Source organism: Muscardinus avellanarius (genome assembly GCF_963383645.1).
Source record: "Muscardinus avellanarius genome assembly, chromosome: 1".
Lineage (NCBI taxonomy): Eukaryota > Metazoa > Chordata > Mammalia > Rodentia > Gliridae > Muscardinus > Muscardinus avellanarius.
In genome coordinates, this window is record NC_137786.1 from 219653908 (window position 1) to 219675329 (window position 21422).

At 45.2% G+C, this 21422-nt stretch overlaps 1 protein-coding gene across 5 annotated transcripts in view; it reads right to left on the minus strand.

Annotated features, from left to right (window-relative positions):
- The window catches only part of AMBRA1 (autophagy and beclin 1 regulator 1), a gene marked incomplete at both ends in the record, with an annotated part of 202250 nt that extends 181353 nt beyond the window's left edge, over nucleotides 1-20897 (minus strand). For 3 of the 5 annotated variants that reach the window (XM_080705353.1, XM_080705352.1, XM_080705351.1), the window contains 7 exons: nucleotides 9572-10611; nucleotides 10885-11031; nucleotides 11594-11660; nucleotides 14154-14326; nucleotides 18090-18273; nucleotides 19265-19323; nucleotides 20763-20897. In XM_080705353.1, coding sequence (XP_080561479.1) covers nucleotides 9572-10611; nucleotides 10885-11031; nucleotides 11594-11660; nucleotides 14154-14326; nucleotides 18090-18273; nucleotides 19265-19323; nucleotides 20763-20897 — 1805 coding nt within the window. Of the gene's footprint in view, nucleotides 1-9571; nucleotides 11032-11593; nucleotides 11661-14153; nucleotides 14327-18089; nucleotides 18274-19264; nucleotides 19324-20762 lie in introns of all 5 variants that reach the window. The other 2 variants (XM_080705350.1, XM_080705349.1) reach the window with 1 other exon arrangement.
- Between the last annotated feature and the right edge of the window lie 525 nt (nucleotides 20898-21422).

The window sequence follows — 21422 nt, forward strand, 5'->3', positions numbered from 1 at the left end:
AATGCCCCTGGGTTCCATCCCCCATAAAACAAATAATTAAATAAATAAATAAATTACTTCCTGCTGGGCATGGTGGCACAGGCTTATATATAATTCTAGTTTTTGGGAGGCTGAGAGAAGAGGATTGCAGTTCTTGGACAGCCTCATCTTAGTGAGGCCTTCTGCAACTTAGTGAGACCCTGTTTCAAAAAATTAAGAATAAGGCTAGGCTTGGTGGTGCACACTTGTAATCCCAGCATTGGGGAGGCATGGTTCTCAGACAGCCTCAGCTACTTAGCGAGGCCCTTCACAACTCTGTAGAACCCTGTTCAAAAATAAAAAGACTAAAAAATAGGGCTGGGGTGTAGCTCAGAGGTACAATGCTCCTGGGTTTCATCCTCAGTACTATAAAATTATATATATATATATATATATATATATATATATATATATATATATATATATATGGCTGAGGGTGTAGCTCAGAGGCAAAATGTCCCTGGGTTCAATCCCCAGTATTGCATTTTAAAAAATAATTTTTTAAAAAAGGCTGGGAGCTGGGCGTGGTGGCACACACTTGTAATCCCCAGCTTGGGAGGCGGAGACAGGAGGATCGCGCAGGTTCAAAGCCAGCCATGCTGGTTTAAGAGACCCTGTTTCCAAATGAAAAGTATAAAATAGGTCTGGGAGTGTAGATGGAGGTAGAAATGCTTCCAGGACCCCTCAGTACCACCAAAAAAAAAAAAGGCTGCGGATGTAGCTCGGTGGTAAAGCATCCCTGGGTTCTATCCCAGTACTGGATTAAAAAAGAAATTATTTCCTTTCTCTGTCTCTCTGCACCTTAAGTTGAGAGAGGGGGTGGGGGGAGGGAGAGAATGTGAGAGACAGAGACAGAGAGGAAGAAGAGAGACCTAAGCCTGTAACCCCAACTACTGGGAAAGCTGAGGCAAGAGAAGTTCGAGGCAACTAAACTCAGCAATTTAGCTCAACTGTAGAGCACCCCTGGGTTCAATCCCTAGAACTAGGGGGGGGAAACAGAAGGAGAAGGAGAGTTGGGCTAGGGATATAGGCCAGTGGCAGAGCACTTGCCTAGCATGCATGCTTGATACACAGCATTGAAAAAAGGAGGAGGCAGGGAGAAAGAGAGAGAAAAACTGTACTAAATAAACTCTGGGTTCCCTCTAGTTTTAAGATACTTCTTTCTTTCTTTCTTTTTCTTTCTTTCTTTCTTTCTTTCTTTCTTTCTTTCTTTCTTTCTTACTTTCTTTTTTTTCCTTGTACTGGGGACTGAATCCAGCAGCATTCTACCTCTGAGCTTCATCCTTAGCTGTTTTTTATATTTTAATTTTGAAACAGGGTCTCACTAATTGCTGAAAGTCTCACTAAGTTGCTGAACTGGCCTTGAACATATGATCCTCCTATCTCAACCCTCAAGTACTAAAATTACAGGTATGTACCACACCCAGCAATTTTATTTTTAATACCAACCCTTTTTTTTTTTTTTTTTTTTTTGCTGTACTGGAGATGGAACCTAGGGGCATTCTACCTCCGAACTACACCCCCAGCCCAATTTTTTATTCTTCATTTTGAAACAGGATCTCACAGAGTTGCAAAGGGCCTCACTAAGTAGCTGAGGCTGTCCTCGAACCGGATTCTGTCTCAGCCTCCCAATGCTGGGATTACATGCATGAGCCACCTCTCTGGGCAATACCAACCTTTAAAATCTGATGCAAGGAGCCATAATACCCTTATCCTTTTTTTCTGAGATCTTTGCTCTCAATCAGAAAAGAAGTTGCTGATAGAGAAACGAAGCACCTGACAAACTGTAAGCTGGAGTCCAACTACGGACAACTCACCCTACACTGCCCACAGGCACTGTGTACTAGTTATCACCACTTAGCAACAAAGAGCTGTATTGAAATACATACTGCACGCTTAATATTCTCAATATTTGCACAAACTATTAATTATCCCTGCAGCACTAAGTATCACAATATATCTCTTAGCCTATCTCCTACAACAAGGCCAAAGAACAAAACCCTCTCCCTTCAAGTACCTTTTTTGAACTCCACTCAGTAACAACAGCTACAAAAACAGGTTTTGTTATAAAGATTCAACCTCCTACACAAACAGTATGGACACCTTTTCTTCCCTGCCAACCCTAGCTTAGCAGGAGGAGCAACAGTGGCAGTAGCCCAACAGCGACACCTGCTGGAGAAATAGAATTGCTAGCTCATTAGCTAAAAATGATCAACCCAGAGAAGGTAGAAGATGCTGCTCAGTACCTTTTTATTAGTGATTTACATCAAAATAAAGTCGTTCAATTTATGATGAAGTGGTAGCCCTTCAACATATGTGCACGTAGAATATTTTACAATGTACCTCTTCTGTGTGTTTGTGTGGTAATGAGGATTGAACCCAGGGGCATTTGACCTCTGAGCTACATTCTCAGTTTCTTTCTTTTTTCTTTTCTTCTCGTTGTAGTACTGGGGATGGAGACCCCAGGAGCATTCTACCTCTGAGCTATACCCCCAGCCTTATTTTGTATTCTTAATTTTGAAACAGGGTCTAAATTGTGGAGGGCCTAAGTACCTGAGGCTGGTTGAAAACCTGAAATCTTCCTGTCTCAGCCTCCCTAGTACTGGATTACAAGCATGCCATCATGCTTGGCTTCTCAGCCCTTTTTGGTTTTTGTTTGTTTTTGTTGTGTGTGTGCTACTGGAGATTGAATTCAGGGGCATTCTACCTCTGAACTACACTTCAAGTTCTATTTATTTATTTATTTATTTATTTATTTATTTATTTACAGTATCTTGCTAAGTGGCTGAGGCTCTCACTTTAATGCCTGGGCTGGCTCAAACCTACAATTTTCCCAAAACAAGATTATAGATAGCACAAGATTATAGATAGTTACAATATAATTTTTTTGGGGGGGTGGTACTGGGGGTGGAACCCAGGGGCTTTTCTACCTCTGGGCTATATACTCCCAGACTTATTTTATATTTTGTTTGGAAACGATCTCACTAAGTTATCGAGAACCCCAGTAAGTAGCTGAGATTGGCTTCGAACCTGTGCAATTCTCCTGTCTCAGCCTCCCAAGCGCAGGGATTACAAGTGTGCGCCACCACGCCCGGCTACAATATACATTTTTAAATGCTTAAACTTCATATAAACCACAACACAAACTACTTTTCATTACCAGGGGGAAAAAGGAGATGAACAAAAAATTGTAAAACAATTTTGTTTCTAGCTTTTGTACATGTGTTATGTATGGGGAAGTGACTGGGGTTTAGTTAAACCCAGTGACATCCTACCTCCAAGCTATACCTATTTTATTTTGAAACAGGATCTCACTATGTTGTGGGGTACTTTGCTAACTTGGTAAGACCAGCCGAGAACCTGCGATCCTCTTATCTCAGCCTCCCAAGTACTGGAATTACAGGCATGCACCAATGCACAGGCTTGTTGAATTTTTTATTTTTGTTGTTGTTTTTCCGGTAACTAGGGATTAAACCCAAGGGCATTCTACCTCCAAGTTACACTCCTGGCCCTATTTTTCATTCTATTTTGAAACAGGATCTCAATAAATTGCAGAGGTCTTACTAAGTAGCTGAAACTGGCCTCGAACCTGAGATCCTCCAGTCTCAGCCTCCCAAATACTAGGATTACAAGCATGCACCACCATGCCCAGGATACCTGGCTTGTTTTTATCATTAATATAACCTACTCTAGTCAAGCAAGGTAGTGCATGTTTGTAATCCCAGTACTTCGGATGCAGAGACAGGAGGATCACAGATTCAAAGCCAGCCTCAGCAACTCAGTGAGGCCATCTGCAATTTAATGAGACCCTGTTTCAAAATAAAAAATAAGCCGGGCGTGGTGGCGCACGCTTGTAACCCCAGCATTCGGGAGGCTGAGACCTGGAGGATTGTGGTTCGCGGACAGCCTCAGCTATTTAGTGAGGCCCTCTGCAACTCAGTGAGACTCGGTTTCAAAATAAAGAATAAAAAATAGGGTAGGGGGTGTAGCTCAGAGGTCGAATGCCCCTAGGTTCCATCCCCAGACCCGCAAAAAATAAAAAATAAAAAATAAAATAGGGATGAGATGTAACTCGGAGGAACAATGCACTGTGTTCAATCCCAGACCCCAAATACATACATACATACATACATACATACATACATACATACATACATACGTAAATATGCTGGGCATGGTGGGATACACTTGTAATTCCAATACCTGGGAGGCTGAAACAGGAGAATCACAGGTTTGTAGCCAACTTCAGCTACTTAGCAAAGCCTTCTGCAACTTAGGAGACCCTGTTTCAAAATAAAGAATAAAAAGTAGAGCTTGGGGTGTAGAGGCTGAGACAGGAGAATCTCAGGTTTGCATCCAACCTCAGCTACTTAGTGAAGATTTCTGCAATTTAGGAGACCCTGTTCCAAAATAAAGAATAAAAAAGTAGAGCTAGGGGTGTAGTCTGGAGGTAGAATGTCCCTGAGTTTAATCCCCAGTATTGCAAATAAATAAATAAGTAAATAAATAAATAACCAACCAACCTACTCTATTAAGAAATGAAAGAGCTGGGGGAGGGAGGGTTACATGCTTGTAATCCTAGCATTCAGAAGGCTGAGACTGGAGGATCGTGGTTTGAGGACAGCCTCAGCTACTTAAGTGAGAACCTGTTTCAAAATAAAGAATAAAAATAGGGCAGACAGCCGGGCGTGGTGGCGCACGCTTGTAATCCCAGCATTGGGGAGGCTGAGACCTGGAGGATCGCGGTTCGCAGACAGCCTCAGCTACTTAGTGAGGCCCTCTGCAACTCAGTGAGACCCGGTTTCAAAATAAAGAATAAAAAATAGGGCAGAGGGAGTAGCTCAGAGGTCATATGCCCCTAAGTTCCATCCTCCATCCCCAGACCTGCAAAAAGAAAAAAGAAAAGAAAAGAAATGAGAGTCCTGCATGGTGGTGGTACACACTTGTAATCTCAGTATTTAGGAGGCTAAGACAGGAGGATCACATATATGAGGCCAACCTCAACAAGTAGTGAGACTCTCATCAATCTAGCAAAACCCTATTTCAAAATAAAAATTTAAAAATAGGGCTCAGGGTGTAGCTCAGAGATAGAATGCCCCTGGGTTCATTCCCAGAATCAAAAGAAAAGAAATGATGACCCGGGCATGGTGGCACACGTTTGTAATCCCAGCGCTTGGGAGGCTGAGACAGGAGGATCGCACAGGTTCGAAGACAGCCTCGGCTACTTAGTGAGGCTCTCAGCAACTTAGTGAGACCCTGTTTCCAAATAAAGTATAAAATAGGCGTGGGAGTATAGCCCGGAGTTAGAAAAGCCCCTGGGTTCCACCCCCAGTACCACACACACACACACACACACACACACACACACACACACACACGCACACACGCACACATGCACACACATAAAAAAAAAAAAAAGAGAAAAGAAATGATGAAGGTAAGTGTGGTGGTGCCTACCTGTAATCCCAGTACTTAGAAGTCTGAGACAGGTGGATTGCAGGTCCATGGCCAGCCTCGGTAATTTAGTGAGGCCCTCTGCAACTTAATGAGACCCCGATTCAAAATAAGAAATAAAATACAAGGGGGTATAGCTCAGAGGTAGAATGCCTCAGGATTCAATTCCCAGTACCCCCCTAAAAATGATTAATATTTAAGTGTATAACGTGATAACCACTAGCTATGTGTAGGCACTTACTTTTTGGGGGGTTTTTTTGGTGGTGGTACTGGGGTTCCCGGAAGCCCTTCTACCTCCGGGCTATACTCCCAGACCTATTTTATATTTTTGAAACAGGGTCTCTTACGCCAGCGCGGTTGGCTTTGAACCTGCGCGATCCTCCTGTCTCCGCCTCCCAAGCGCGGGGATTACAAGGGTGTGCCACCACACCTGGCAAGTTCCTCAGATTCTACTAGCACATTTCAATTGCTTACTTGTCAAATGTGACTAGTGGCTACCATACTGAACAAGATAGCTATAAAATTTCTCCATTGCTGAAAAACATTTTGTTGGGAGGCTTTGTTCGAGAAACAGGTTTAACAAACAAAATTATATAATGTTTGGATTGAGACTGTTAAGGAGATGAAAGAAGGCTGGCTGACCAAGAGGTGCATACCTGTACTTGAGGATCACAGGGTAAAGGCCAGCCCTGGTAACTTAGAAAGACCCTGTTTCAAAATAAAAAATAAAATAGGGCTGGAGGTATAACTCAGAGATAGAATGCCACTCATTCAATACCCAGTAAAACACACACACACACTGGCCAAACATTGATAATTTTTCAAAATCAGGTGACAGGTCTATGAGAGTTTACTATACTTTTTGTTCTTATGTTTGAAAAGCTCCATAATAAAAAAATTAAATGGAGCCGAGCGTGGTGCCGCACATTTGTAATCCCAGCATTTGAGAGGCTGAAACTGAGGATCATGGTTCGCGGACAGCCTCAGCTACTTAGTGAGGCCCTCCACAAATTAGTGAGACCTTGTTTCAAAATAAAGAATAAAAAATAGGGCACAGGGTGTAGCTAAGAGGTTGAATATTCAGCCTCTGCGTTCCATCCTCAGATCCACAAAAAATAAAAAATAAATAGAAAACAAAAGTGGTTCACTTAAAAATAGATTATTAAATTGACCAAATTATAGCTGGGCATGGTGGCGCATGCTTGTAATCCCAGCATGTTGGGCATATGTCCTCACACATGTATATGTTTTACTGGAGATTAAACCCGAGGGTACTCTACCTCACAGCTACACCTCCAGCCCTATTTATTGCAATATATATATATATATATATATATATATATATATATATATATATATATATGTTTTGAAACAGAGTCTTGGTAACGCTGTCCTGGAACCTGCAATCCTCCTGTCTCAGCCTCCCATGCACTGGGATTACAGGTGTGCAACGCCACTCCCAGCCTTGCTAGGCTTCTTGGAGCAGTAACTGAGATAGTCCTCTCATGGCTGCCTTTAATAAACTTTGAGTGCCTACTACATATCAGGCATTGTACTGGCTGCCTTCTCATCTCTCTTGACAAAAAGGAAAAAAGAGTGGGTCATTATGCAAGGTAAAATATTCTAAAAATAAGCAATTGATGAACTGTCCATCCAGGACTGGTCTCACTCACACAGGTATAGTAATAATAACTTCCGTTACTTTGTATACCTGTCTCATCCAGCCAAGTGACCCTCTGTTTCCATTATGCATCATGCATACACCATACAGTTTCCTCCTATACTATGTGCTGAGCCCCTAAAATAAAAAGCTCTTTCCTATTCAAGCCTACCCATCTTTCAAGACTGAATTTTGTAAAGCTGTTTCCTTCCTTTCTCTGAAATTAGACTGTTTTTGTTAGACTACATTTAATCTCAGTACCATACAAGGAAGCACTTGATAATCTATACTTTCTTTTGTTTTTGTTGTTTGTATGTTTGTTTGTTTTAGTGCAGTCCTATGGATTGAGCCCAAGGGCATGATGCACGAAGCTACATTCACAGCCCTTTTTATTTTATTTTGAGACAGGGTCTCACTATATTGCCCAGGCTGGCTTGGAACTTGCAATCCTCCTGTCTCAGCCTCCTAAGTAGCTGGGATTACAGACATATACCATGGCACCCAGTCAACCCATCTAAACTTTTGATAAATTCATGTAAATAAGTTTTGCCTACATGATAACATGATAACAATGTGTACTCCAGTGGTCACAGTGTCCCATAGTGCCTAACACAGTGCCAGAAAAATTATAACCATTCAACTAATGCTTATTGACTGAGTGATTGACTGAAGAATCCTCCCAAAATAACAAGTACATTATGTGCACAATCCATATTCCCACCCGTGTTAGAAGCTTATGTCAGAGAAATTTCAGTTGCTTCAGCAGAAGAGATAAAGCAGAGCAATATGCTGTTTGGATCCAACAGGCATATTCTGGGAGCTGGTGATTACGCTAGATTTGACCTTTACAAAATTACAGAAAGAAGTCCCTAATAAATCAAGATAGATGTGCACATAGCCATACATGGAACATGTGGTGGGCGATCAACTACACCCACTCTGCTTCTTTCATCAAAGAGTTGGTCAGGATGCCAATCCAAGTGTGGAGAGGCCTTGCTTCCAGAATTCTTTTTTCCCACTGCAAGGTGAATGTCCACCCAGAAGGTCCATTCAAAGAACTTGGGGCTGGGGTTGTAACCAAGTGGTAGAGTGAGTGCTTAGCATGTATGTGGCTCTGGATTCAATCCACGCCACCAAGCAAACGTGGTAGCATATGACTAAAGTCCCAGATACCTGGGAGGCTGAGATGGGAGGATCTTTGAGCCCACCAATTCAAGAACAGCCTAGGAAACATAGGGAGACCCTTCCTCAGAATGAATAAATAAATACATAATCCCAAGCACCAAACAAAAATCGTTTTTACTTTCTTTCTTTTTTTTGTGTGTGGTACTGAGGATGAAACCCAGGGGCACTCTACCTCTAAAACTAAACACAACCCCAACCCTATTTTTTATTCTTTATTTTGAAACAGGGTCTCACTTAGTTACAAAGGGCCTCACTAAGTGGGAGCTGAGGCTGTCAGAGAGCTGCCATCCTCCTGTCTCAGCCTCCCAAATGCTGGGATTACAAGCATGTACCACCACACCCGGCACAAAAAAAAATCTTAATTGAGGAACCAAATGCCTAAAAACATTATCTGGAGCTGGGCGTGGTGGCACACACTTATAATCCCAGCATTCGGGAGGCTGAGACCAGAGGATCGTGGTTCGTGGACAGCCTCAGCTACTTAGTGCGGCCCTCTGCAACTCAGTGAGACCTGCCTTCAAAATAAAGAATAAAAAATACGGCAGGGGGTGTAGCCTGGAGGTCAAATGCCCTGGGTTCCATCCCCAGACCCGTAAAAATAAATAAATAAATAAATAAATAAATAAATAAATAAATAAATAAAGCATCTGGAAAAAATGTATTAACTTTCCTTAATGCACACATATATTCACTTATATGTTGTGCATGTGTGACTACATATATGTATATATAATATTCTTTGCCCTTTATCAAGCTGTGGTGTCCCAAAATATAAGAGGAGGCGAACATAGTTGTCTGAAGCAACCCAGTCCAAGAAGAGCAAGTGCAATAAACTGATCTGAACCTAGAGGGTTCTCTTAAGCTACTTATTCTTACGTACTCTGGAACATTTTTATTTCATATCAACTAGACCCACATATACAATCCTTCAAGAAGGTCAAAAAGCAAAGCAAAGAAAGTCAGTGGTTCTATATTCTCATGCTCTCTAACCTAATCTACAATCTCCTTTTCAAGGCCAAAGGAAGAGCTTTGGGCTTAGCCAGAAATAGAGCAAGCAGAGCCAACTGACTCATACCACTAGGCCAAATCCTATCCCTACCACCACAGCAAAATTTTCCAAGACGATGCAATAGGGAGATCAGAACCAGATGCATGGGTAAAAGACACCTGAAACACAGCCACATCTATAGGACTGAAGGAAAAGATAAAAGGAGAAAAGGCAGGGATACAGACAACAGAAAAGCAACTGCTTACCTCCTGAGGGAATCCTCCTCAGAGCTTTCCTCAGGCATATCCTGATGTAAGGCTTCCTGTGATACAGTTCCAGATCTGCTGGACTGGGTGTAAATTCTTTCCCAGTGGCCTGTCTCCTGGTTAAAGGCCACCCCCACAGTCCTCTCCTCCTGTGGACTAGCAGAGCTGCTCAACTCCAGCCTGCTGGAGCTGGGTGTCTGGCCCTCAGTCCGCTCAAGAGGTGGCAGCTGGTTGCTACTCGAAGGCATGCCCTCAAAGGTGCTGGGGACCTGCCAAGAGGAGCTAGGCTCACCAGATGAGTAGTTAGGTGTGGTTCTTTCCCAGCGCAGTGTATCATTGTTGAAGGTCAAGAGATTGTGGCAAGCACGGCAGCGATTCAGGTGGCCACGGGACAGATTGGAGTTGTTCTCGCTGCTGTGTGGGGTGGTGGGTTGGTGGGAAGGGCCTGGCCTCTCAGATTCAATGTTATTGTTGAGCATTTCCTGGGCCTGTTGGGTCTGAGGCGCTTCCCCACTCAGGCTCTGGTCCAGCTCCTGTAGCCGGTCATATTCCAAAAAGAATCGTCTCAGGTCACATTGAAGCTCATGGCGGATGCTGCCTGAGTTGTTTTGGCTGGAGCCATTCCCTCCATCTGACTCAGTTGCCACCCCTGATGCTGGAAAACCCCTCCCTTCTGTGGCTGAGGTGTACACAGATGCCTGAGAGCCACCTTCCTGCTGTCTCAGCACAGACAGCAAACTCACCGAGGAGGCACTGGTCCTGGGCGGGGGCATGGATTCCGCCTCAGAGCGGGAGTTCAGACTGAGTACTGTCCGGGTCCACTCAGATCCTGTCAGTCCAGGAGCTATTTCTCGGTGATACCGAGAAGGGTGGCTAGATAAAGGGCCTCCCAAAGAGCGACGGGTGGGACCCAGACTGAGGTTGCGGAGCGTGTTGCCAGCAGTGCTGCTCTGGACCGTACTGAAGGCAGACGGCCGGTTCAGAAGGCCCTGGTCCTGCTGCGTTGATGAGGCCTGCTCCGGGGGATGGAAGGGCTCGGTCTGTACAAAAGAAAAGGAAGGGGTAGTAGCTCTGGCAGAAGCAGGGGGGACACTGTCCTGGTGTGGCAAGAGGGAAGGAACTCGAGTGCCAGAGCAGCGGCTGCAAAGGCACAGGATCCCAGGGTGCTGGCAGCACTCAACTGTGGTGGGGTAACTGACCCGCTGTCGGAGCCTGATGTAAGCGGAAGTCCTGGGGCGCTCCGTGGAGGGCTGAGGGGGAGGCGGTAGGGGTGAGGGGGTAGCAGAATCTTGCACTGTGCTTTGCTCTCCCACCTGGATGCCAGAAGAGCGGGAGGACAGCATGTGCAGAAAATTGTGGAGGAGAGGTGTCCGGCGAACTGGTTGTGATTGCAGGAGGGCACGCTGACGGTAGTGGGATAATTCTGTTCCATCTATGGGAATTTCTGGTTCGTCATCACCCTGCAACATGGACCAGCATGGGGCAAGGGGCAGAGCAAAGAAATTAGGTAGACCTTCCAAGTAAATCAAGAAAAACTAAGTACTAATACTCATTCAAGGAGAACCACCTTCACAGGTGACAACTTTCTACTCTTGAAGTACTGAAAACTAACTGCCTTCAGATTCAGAATCATAAAATGATATTAAATGGTTCACTTCCAATTAGCAACATATCTGTATGAATACAGCTGGCAACCAGTTCTCTCATAAGAAGCATCTCCAAGACATGGAAGCAGTGAGGGGAAACAAAATGTAAACCAGCCAGAGGCACATGTGTAACAAGCTATCCAACACTCCCTGTTGATGACAAGGGTTACTTCTAATGGGGCAATCACTCAGAGGTTTCAGAATTGACTCTGCTGTCAACATTACCGCTATAACTTTGACTATACAATCTGAAGCTGATTTAAGTCTTGACTAGAAAGAAAACTCAGGAATTGAGAATTTAAAGACAATACAATCAGAGCTCTACTTTGGAAAATAACTCACAGTTCAGATGGAGTTGTTTCAGCTGGAGTCTTACCTGCTGATTAGAAGGGTTAACAATTGCAGTGAGTAAGTAGTGTCCAAGTGGATCAAATCTCACCAGACTGAAATCACAGAAGAGATAGGCACACACATGGATGATGTTAACTGAGAAGAGGAAAATTGTGTTCAAATTTACAGCAATTGTTACTAATAACTGTGGAATGACCCAGGCATATATTTCATGCTTTGAAAAAAATTTTCCACAGGGCACAATGGTACATGCTTGTAATCCTAGTATTTGAAAGGCTGAGACAGTAAGATCGCAGAATGGAAGCAAGCCGCAGCAATTTAGTGAGACCATTTCAAAATAAAGAATAAAAATTTGGGCTGGGGGTGTAGCTCGGAGGTAGAATAACCCTGGGTTCCACCCCCAATACTACAAAAAAAAAATTTTTTTTTTCTGGGGGCCTCTACCTCTGGGCTACACCTCCGACCAATTTTATATTTTATTTGGAAACAGGGTCTCACTAAGTTGCTGCGAACCTCACTAAGTAGCTAAGGCTGGCTTCCAAACTGTGCAATCCTTCTGTCTCAGCCTCCCAAGTACTGGGATTACAAGTGTGCGCCACCACGCCTGGCTAAATAGCATCCTTTTAGATTTCCCCAAAGAAGGACAATCTCAAACACAAATTGTTTTTTGGTTTTTTTTTCTTTTAGGCACCAGGGATTGAGCCCAGGGGCACAATCTACCTACTAACTACATCCCCAGCCCTACTTTTCATTATTTTGAAACAGGATCTCACTAAGTTGCAGAAGACTTAAGTAGCTGAGGCTGTTCGAGAACTCACGATCCTCCTGTTTCAGCTTCCAAAGTACTGGGATTACAAATGTGCACCATCACACCTGACTTACACAGATAGCTTTGAACCTAAAAAAAAAAAAAAATTAAGCCAAGTGTGGTGATTTATACCAGTAATCCCAGTACTTGGGAGGATGGAACAAGAGGATTGCAGAATCCAGGCCAGCCTCAGCAACTTAGCAAAAACCCTCAGAAACTTATAAAACCCTATTTCAAAATAAAATAAGACTGAGGGTATAGCCTCTAGGTTCAACCTCCAATAGCAAAAAAAAAAAAAAATATTGACCCTAGTCGACAGAAAAAAGATGAAGATAAAGCCAATAATAGATGGCCAAAATGAATAAAATGAACTGCTTCCTGGCTGACTAGCTAGCAGTTTAAAAAGTAAAAGTAGGCGGGGCATGGTGGGGCACACTTGTAATCCCAGCATTCGGGAAGCTGAGACAGAAGGATCCAGGTTCAAGATCAGCCTCTTCTACTTAGTGAGGCTCTTTGCAACTCAGTGACACCCAGCTTTAAATAAAGAACAAAATATAAGGTTGGGGGTGTAGCTTGGAGGTAGGATGCCACTGGGTCCAGTACCCAGTACAGGAAAAAAAAAAAGTAAAAGCAGTGTGACCTGCCGGGCAAGGTGGCACACGCTTGTAATCCCCATGCTTGGGAGGCTGAGAGAGGAGGATTGCACAGGTTCAAAGCCAGCCTCAGATAAAATATAAAATAGGTCTAGGAATAGAAAGCCCTGGGTTCTACCCCTAGTACAACAACAGCAACAACAAAAAAGTAATGTGGCCCATACTTGCAATCCCAACACTTATGAGGCTAAAACAGGAGAATCACAGGTTCTAAGCCAGCTTTGCAGTGACTTAGCAAAACCTTGTTACAAATTTTTTTTTAAAAATCTAAAAATAAAAAAAGGGTGTCATTCAGAGGTAGAACACCCCTGGATCCAATTCTCAAAACCACATAAAGAAAAGAGAAATAGGATTAAGCTTGGCACAGTGCTGCACACTTGTAATTCCATTTACTCGGGAAGCTGAGGCAAGAGGATCACAAGTTCAAGACTAGCCTTAGCAACTAAAATGTCTCAAAATAAAATTTTTTTAAAAGGCTAGAACCAGGCATGGTGGCTCATGCTTGTAATCCCAGTACTTGGGAGGCTGAGACAGAGGTTCGCAGGTTCTTAGCTAGCCTCAGCTACTTATTGAGGACCTCCACAAAGTAGCGAGACCCTGCTTCAAAATAAAGAATAAAAAAATAGGGCCGGGGGTGTAGTTCAGAGGTAGAATGCCCGTGGGCTCAATCCCCAGTAGTGCAAAAAAAAAGGCTAGAGATGTAGCTCAGTGGTACAGCGCTTGCCTAGCATATGCACGGCCCTGAGTTTAAGCCCCATCACCGCCAGGCGTGGTGGCGCATGCTTGTAATCCCAGCATTCGTGAGGTTGAGACCAGATGATTGCGGTTCGCGGAGAGCCTCAGCTACTTAGAGGCCCTCTGCAACTCTGTGAGACCCAGTTTCAAAATAAAGAATAAAAAATAGGGCACAGGGTGTAGCTTGGAGGTTGAATGCCCCTGGGTTCCATCCTCAGACCCACAAAAAAAAAAAAAAAAAAAAAAGGCCCATCACCACAAAAAAAAAAGGAGGTAGGAAGGAGGAAGGGAACTGTGGAGGTAACATCCTGCTCAATTGAGATGAAAGCTTGTATAAATGTTCTTTGTCCTGTCAGTCACATGCCCTGGTGCAGCAGCAGAACACTCACCGGACCCGTTCCATCTCACTAGCTGTCTTCACCACAGCAAAGGGCTCCCGTCGACTCCAATCCCAGAAATGGATCTCATTGGCAGTGGCAATCAGCAGGAGCTGAGCCGTAGGGTGGAAAGCCAAGGAGGCAATGGCGTTGTTGCTGTCAGTGAACCAGCTTTCACTGCCACCCTGCAAATAGACCAATCCCAAATATTCTCAGCTTACAAAGGGCCGATGAATGGAAAGTCAACTCCAAGAAAAGTCCATTTGGGACTAGGAATGTAGCTCAGTGGTATAGCACTTCCTTAGTATGTGCAAGGTCCCAGGTTCAATCCCCAACACAGGCAATAAAGTGTCCCAAGTTTACATAAACTTATCGGGCTTTTTTTTTTTTTTTTTTTTTGGTGGTACTGAGGGTGGAACCCAGAGGCTTTCTACCTCCGGGCTATACTCACAGACCTATTTTTATATTTTACTTGGAAACAGGGTCTCACTAAGTTGCTGAGAGCCTCACTAAATAGCTGAGGCTGGCTTCGAACCTGTGCGATCCTCCTGTCTCAGCCTCCCAAGCGCAGGGATTACAAGAGTGCGCCACCACACCCGGCTTGCCCTATTTTTTTATTCTTTATTTTGAAACCAGGTCTCACAGAGTTGCAGAGGGCCTCACTAAGTAGCTGAGGCTGTCTGCGAAACGTGATCCTCCAGTCTCCGCCTCCCGAATGCTGGGATTATAAGCATGAGCCACCACAGCACAGCCGGCTGCAATGCTACTAATTTAACCAGCCAGCTAGGAATGGTGGCACACGTCTGTAATCCCAGCATTCAGGAGGCGGAGACCAGAGGATTGCAGTTCCTGGCCAACCTCAGCTACTTAGTGAGGCCCTTCACAACTCAGTTAGACTTTGTTTCAAAAAGTAAAAAGGCTAAAAATTAAGGGCTGGGAGGTATAGCATGGAGGTACAACGTCCCTGGGTTCCATCCCCAGTACCTCAAAAAAAAAATAAAATCAGACAAACATTACTGTCAGCTCTGTTTTTCATGTCATTTAAACTACAAGCAACAAGCATTCACCTAATTCCTGTTTCTGAAGCCTGCAAGTATCCAGCTTGGTGTCTAAGATGATGCAAAGCAACCCACAGGCGAATCAACAGTAGGATCTTGCTTTAATAATCATGATTAAAGTACAGTGCAATCTTTGCTGTGAGACAACAGAAATCCACCCTGAATACATTAGAGACTCCTATACTGTATCACAATGGGCAGGTGGAAGACTACTCAAATAGGTTGTTTATCTAGAATGATGTTTTTCATATGAACGTGAGCTCCTATCAATTAAGTGGATGACTACCACATACTCAGATGAAGTCCTAAGAACCTGGCTAGTTTCTCTTCCAGAATTAAGAACCTAAAGGCAAGTAAGTCTCTGTATTTAGAATACCAAAGGACCCGGAAAGCCCCGGAGGTCCAAGGTCCGTGCCCCAACCCGGAGAGGGTGGGCAGGCGCAGGCGGGGCACCCTTAGGCAACCCCCCCACCCCCACCCAGAAGGCCCCAGAGGTCCAGGCTGCAAGGCCCTGACCCCGGGCAGGTGGGTGGTGCAGGCGGGGCACCCTTAGGAGACCCCCTCCCACCTGGGAAAAAAAAAAATATTTCATCGCTACCGAGTGCCTGATCCCACATCCTCCCCAAACCACACATACTCTCCTCTCTTATTTAAAAAAAAAAAAAAAAAGGGAAACAAAAAAAGAAAAATATTCAAGAGGGGTTAAGATGGCCCCGGCGGCAGCTAGAATACTGAAGATGCAGACAAAACATATCATCTGAACTGGAAATTTTGGAAAAATTCCCCGCGAAGGAGGACTGCTGCTTCACTACATTGTTAAGAATCCTGAACATCACCTGTAAAGAGAGAGTCTGGTGGAGACCTAGGAGGAAGGCGGTGGCAGCAGCAGTGGCCAAGATGGCGGTGGAGACTTGGATTTGGGAGAGGCAGAAATCTGATCCAACCCACCCTGACCCTCTGAAGAAAACATTACTCCAAAGGTCAAATGCTACTGCCGCACATGCTTAGGAACACTGGACATTATGCGTTATGGGAAAAGAGCTTGGGAAAGATTTGAAATGGTGGAGGCAGTCACATTGGCAGCGACAAGTACTCAGGGGAGGCAGAGATCTGACGTAATACACCTGGAACTTTTGAAGAAATTACCTCAGAGGTAGAATACTACCACCACGCACCCTCGGGAACGTGGGACAACCTGCTGGGTGAAGAGGGTGCTCGGATCGGAGCCTGCCAAGGGTTTGAGCCAGTGCCGGGGCCAGCGAGGCCGGGGTCGGAGCCTGCTGTGAGGCAAGGCAGTTACTGAGGCCTCCGAGGCCAGGATCGGAGCCTGCCGAGGGTTTAGGCTGGTGCCGGGGCCAGCGAGGCCAGGATCGGAGCCAGCCGTGAGACAAGACCAGTGCTGGGGCCTCCAATGCCGGGAATGGAGCCTGCGGAAGGGTTAGGCCAGTGCCGGGGCCAACGAGGCCGGGATTGGAGCCTTCTGTGAGGCAAGGCTGGTGCTGGGGCCTCTGAGGCCAGAATTGGAGCCTGCCAAGGGGTTAGGCCGGTGATGGGGTCAGCGAGACTGGGATTGCAACCAGCCGTGAGGCAAGGCCGGTGTTGGGCCCTCCGAGGTCGGGATCAGAGCCAACTGATGCGTTAGGCCAGTGCCGGAGCCAGCGAGGCCAGGATCGGAGCCTGCCACGAAGCAAGGCCAGTGCTAAGGCCTCCGAGGCTGGGATCGGAGCCTGCCAAGAGGTTAGGCCAGTGCCAGGGCCATCGAGGCCGGAATCAGAGCCTGCTGTGAGGCAAGGCCGGTCCTGGGGCCTCCGAGGCCTGGATAAGAGCCTGCCTAGGGGTTAGGCTGGTGCCGGGGCCAGCAAGGCCGGGATCGGAGCCTGCCTTGAGGTATGGCCGGTGCTGGGGCCTCCAAGGCCAGAATTGGAGCCTGCCGAGGGATCAGGTCAGTGCCGGGGCCAACGAGGCCAGGATCGGAGCCTGCCGTGAGGCAAGGCCGCTATTGAGGCCTCCGAGGCAGGGATCGGTGCCAGCTGAGGGGTTAGGCTGGTGCCAGGGCCAGCAAGGTCGGGATCAGAGCCTGCTGTGAGGCAAGACTGGTGCTGGGACCTACGAGGCCGGGATCGGACTCTGCCGAGGGGTAAGGCCAGTCCCGGGGCCAGCGAGGCCAGGATCGGAAACTGCTGTGAGGCAAAGACGGAGCTGGGACTTGCAAGACCAGGATAGGAGCCTGCCAAGGGGTTAGGCCAGTGCCAGGGTCAGCAAGCCTGTCGTGAGGCTAGGCCGGTGCTGGGGCCTCTGAGGCCTGGAAAGGAGCCATCCGAGGGGTTAATTCGGTGCAGGGGCCAGTGAGGCCAGGATCGGGGCCTCCCATAAGGCAAGGCCGGTGCTGGAGCCAGCGAGGTCGGGATCAGAGTCCTCCAGGTGGCCAGACCACTACTGGGGCCATCAAGAGTGGGATCAGAACTTGCAATGTGGCATGCACAGAGAAATAGCACAGAAAATAAAGTCCAGATGCTTCCCCTAATTAGCAAGAACTAGGAGGAAAGGGGTAACAGGAGGAAGTCGAGTAGTAGAAAGGGCCCTATTGAGAAGCAATTAAGATGACCAATCAGAGGGGAGAGGATGGGGGAGGATGGAATCTCTTTAAAACTCATGAGGTACGTAAACAATTTTATCAAAGATAATCACCAATTAAGCATGGGATCGAGGGAGGGGGAGGAAATAGGATGGAGATTAGATGAGGGCTTATCGGATGATATGTGCTTGTATATCCTCTCAAGTCTTATATTCCAAAGTGATGTATGATTACAAAAAATAATAATAAATAATTGCCACAAAAAAAAAAAAAAAAGAATACCAAAGAAAAGGACAGAGTAAAAAACACACTTACATGTAAATCCCAAATCCTAACCTCCCCATCGAGGCAGCCAGAAGCAATCAGGCCTGAGATGGTGGGATGAAACGTGACACACCAGGGAGTGCGGCGATGTCCAATCAGAGAATGAACACACTTCCCAGTCTTCACCTCCGTAATATAGATATTATGGTTCACGTGGGTGGAGGCCAAGAGAGTCCTAGGAAATCAAAGAGTAGGAGTGAATTAAGAAGCATGTGGGAGAGTAACAAACTATCAGTTCTAGGCAACACAGAAAACTGGTACTATTCCCCATCCCAGGATGAAAAGAACTAAGACTTGTACAATAGCCCGCATATCTACACACAACAGAAATTTCTCATCTTTAAAACTTTCTGAGCCATGTGGTGGTGGCACATGACTGTAATCCCAGTACATGGGAGGCTGAGACAGGAGGATTGCAGGCTCAAGTACAGCCTCAGCAAGTAGTGAGACTCTCATCAACCTAGCAAGACCTTGTTTAAAATAAAAATAAAATAAACCGGGCGTGGTGGCGCATGCTTGTAATCCCAGCATTTGGGAGGCTGAGACCTGAGGATCGCAATTCAAGGACAGCCTCAGCTACTTAGTGAGGCCCTGTGCAACTCAGTGAGACCTGGTTTCAAAATAAAGAATAAAACACAGGGCAGGGGGTATAGCTCGAAGGTTGAATGCCCCTGGGTTTCATCCCCAGACCCACAAAAATAAATAAATTAATTAATTAAAAATAAAATAGGATTGGGGATATAGCTTAGAGGTAGAATGTTCCTAGGTTCAATCCCTAGTACCACAATAAGTGAATGAATTAAGGAATGAATGAAAAAACAAATGCAAACTTCTGGCTTCCTCTTGCTCTCCCAAACAACACATATCCCCTTTGGAGAAAAAAGCTATCATGCTTTACTGGTGGTCTATATCACACAGGTGAAAAACTGTTACTGAAAATGTTCTAAATTTTGGTCACTGATGTTCATAGCTTCCTTTACTCTTCCTATAATTTTTTTTCCTAGTTTGCATTGTTCATCTACTTTCTTTCCTTTTATGTTACACTGGCAAAGATTGTTTCATACAGTGCTTCTAGGAATTAACTTGGAAGATCAAGCTAGGACACACAGACAGAAATCAATGCCATCTAAAATCTTCATGTTAAGTTATAGGTAACTACTAAGTACCTGTCTGGGCTGAAGGCCAGTAAGAAGGTAGAGCGTGGGCTATCAGGCAGTTCTACTCTCTAGGAAACAAAAAAAAAGTTAAAATACATTATTGGAAAACTATGGCCTACCCTACCTCAAAAGCACATGAACCATTCTAGGTTAGTATTCACAGTACAGGTTTAAAAACTAGAGATGAAGCCGGGTATGGTGGTGCATGTTTGTAATCCCAGCATTCAGGGGGATGAGACAGGAGGATCTCAGTTCACGGACAGCCTAAGCTACTTAGTAATACCCTTTGCAACTCAGTGAGACCCTGCTTCAAAAGAAAGAATAAAAAATAGGGCAGGGGGTGTAGCTCAGAGGTAGAATATGCCTGGGTTCCATCTTCAGTACCGAAGGAAGAAAAAAAAAAGAGATGAGCCGCATTTGGGAGGCTGAGATCAGGAGGATTACGGTTTGCGGACAGCCTCAGCTACTTAGCAAGGCCCTTTGAAACTCAGTGAGACCCTGTTTCAAAAATAAAAATATAGCCGGGCGTGGTGGCGCACGCTTGTAATCCCCGCGCTTGGGAGGCAGAGACAGGAGGATTGCGCAGGTTCGAAGCCAGCCGCGCACGCTGGCTTATGAGACCCTGTTTCCAAATAAAAAAGTATAAAAAATAGGTCTGGGAGTGTAGCCCGGAGGTAGAAGGGCTTCCAGGAACCCCAGTACCACCAACAAAATAAAAAAATAAAAATATAGCCGGGCGTGGTGGCGCACGCTTGTAATCCCCGCGCTTGGGAGGCAGAGACAGGAGGATCGCGCAGGTTCGAAGCCAGCTGCGCGCGCTGGCTTAGGAGACCCTGTTTCCAAATAAAAATGTAAAAATAGGTCTGGGAGTGTAGCCCGGAGGTAGACGGGCTTCCAGGAACCCCAGTACCACCAAAAAAATAAAATAAAATAAAAATAAAAATATAAAGGCCGGGCACTGTGGCACACACATGTAATCCCAGCATTTGGGAGGCTGAGACCAGAGGATCACGGTTCACGGACAGCCTCGGCTAATTTAGTGAGGTCCTTTGCAACTCAGTGAGACCCGATTTCAAAATAAAGAATAAAATATAGGGCTAGGGGTGGAGCTCGGAGGTAGAATGCCCCTGGGATCCATCCCCAGTACAACAAAAAATAAAATAAAATAAAATAAAATAACAAAAATATAGGGTTGTAGAATGCCCCTGGATTCCATCCCCAGTACCACAAAAAAAGAAAAAAGAAAAAAAGCTAGAGATTATAATCAGGTTACAAAGTGAGAGAGATAAATGTAAATTTCCTTTAGGAAAAACATCTAGCTCTAAAGAAAAAAATAAGTATTTCTGGCTCTTATATTCTCTCTAATGTGTATACTAACTCCCCAAATCAGATATAACAATTGTCCCAAACAAGGTAAATTATATCTCAACTGTGCCACTAACCTATTTTAAAGTCCCATTTCACTGTCATCCCTACAAATCTACATCAAATAGTGATTCTTTCTTACCTTGCCTTCCCATTTCATCCACCGGGTTTTATCTTCCACCAACTCCTGCAAAAGCCGTTGAGCTCCCATGGCCCGTGTGCCTCGTTCTCGGCCCCAAAGTATCCGAACAGCATTCTTCTCTGGAACAACCTTCATGGTACTAAGTAGCCACTGTCACAGCAGGCACAAGAAATGAAGGAGCAGGTAATAGCTCCACACTCTGAAGCGGCTAAAATGAGGCCATTCAGGTCCTTGTCAGTTGTCCTCATGGAAATCTAAGGAATAGAAAATAATACCTAAGAAAGTTCATTCTGCAATCAGAATAGCTTCTTAGAGCTAACACAATTTTAGCTCAGTGGGATAAATATACCTTCTTACTTAATTAAAATTTCTCAGTAGCCACACGTGGTGTTGTAATCCCAGTGCTTGGGAGGCTGAGACAGGAGAATTGCACAGGTTCAAAGCCAGCCTCAGCTACTTAATGAGGCCCTCAGCAACTTAGTGAGACCCTGTTTCCAAATAAAGTATAAAATAGGTCTGGGAATATAGCCCAGAGGTAGAAAAGCCCCTGGGTTCAACCCCACGTACCACAAAAACAAAATAAATAAATAAAATTTCTAAAAAAAGACTCTACTTGCCAGCTATAGTAGCACATGTTTGTAATCCTAGTATCTCAGGAGG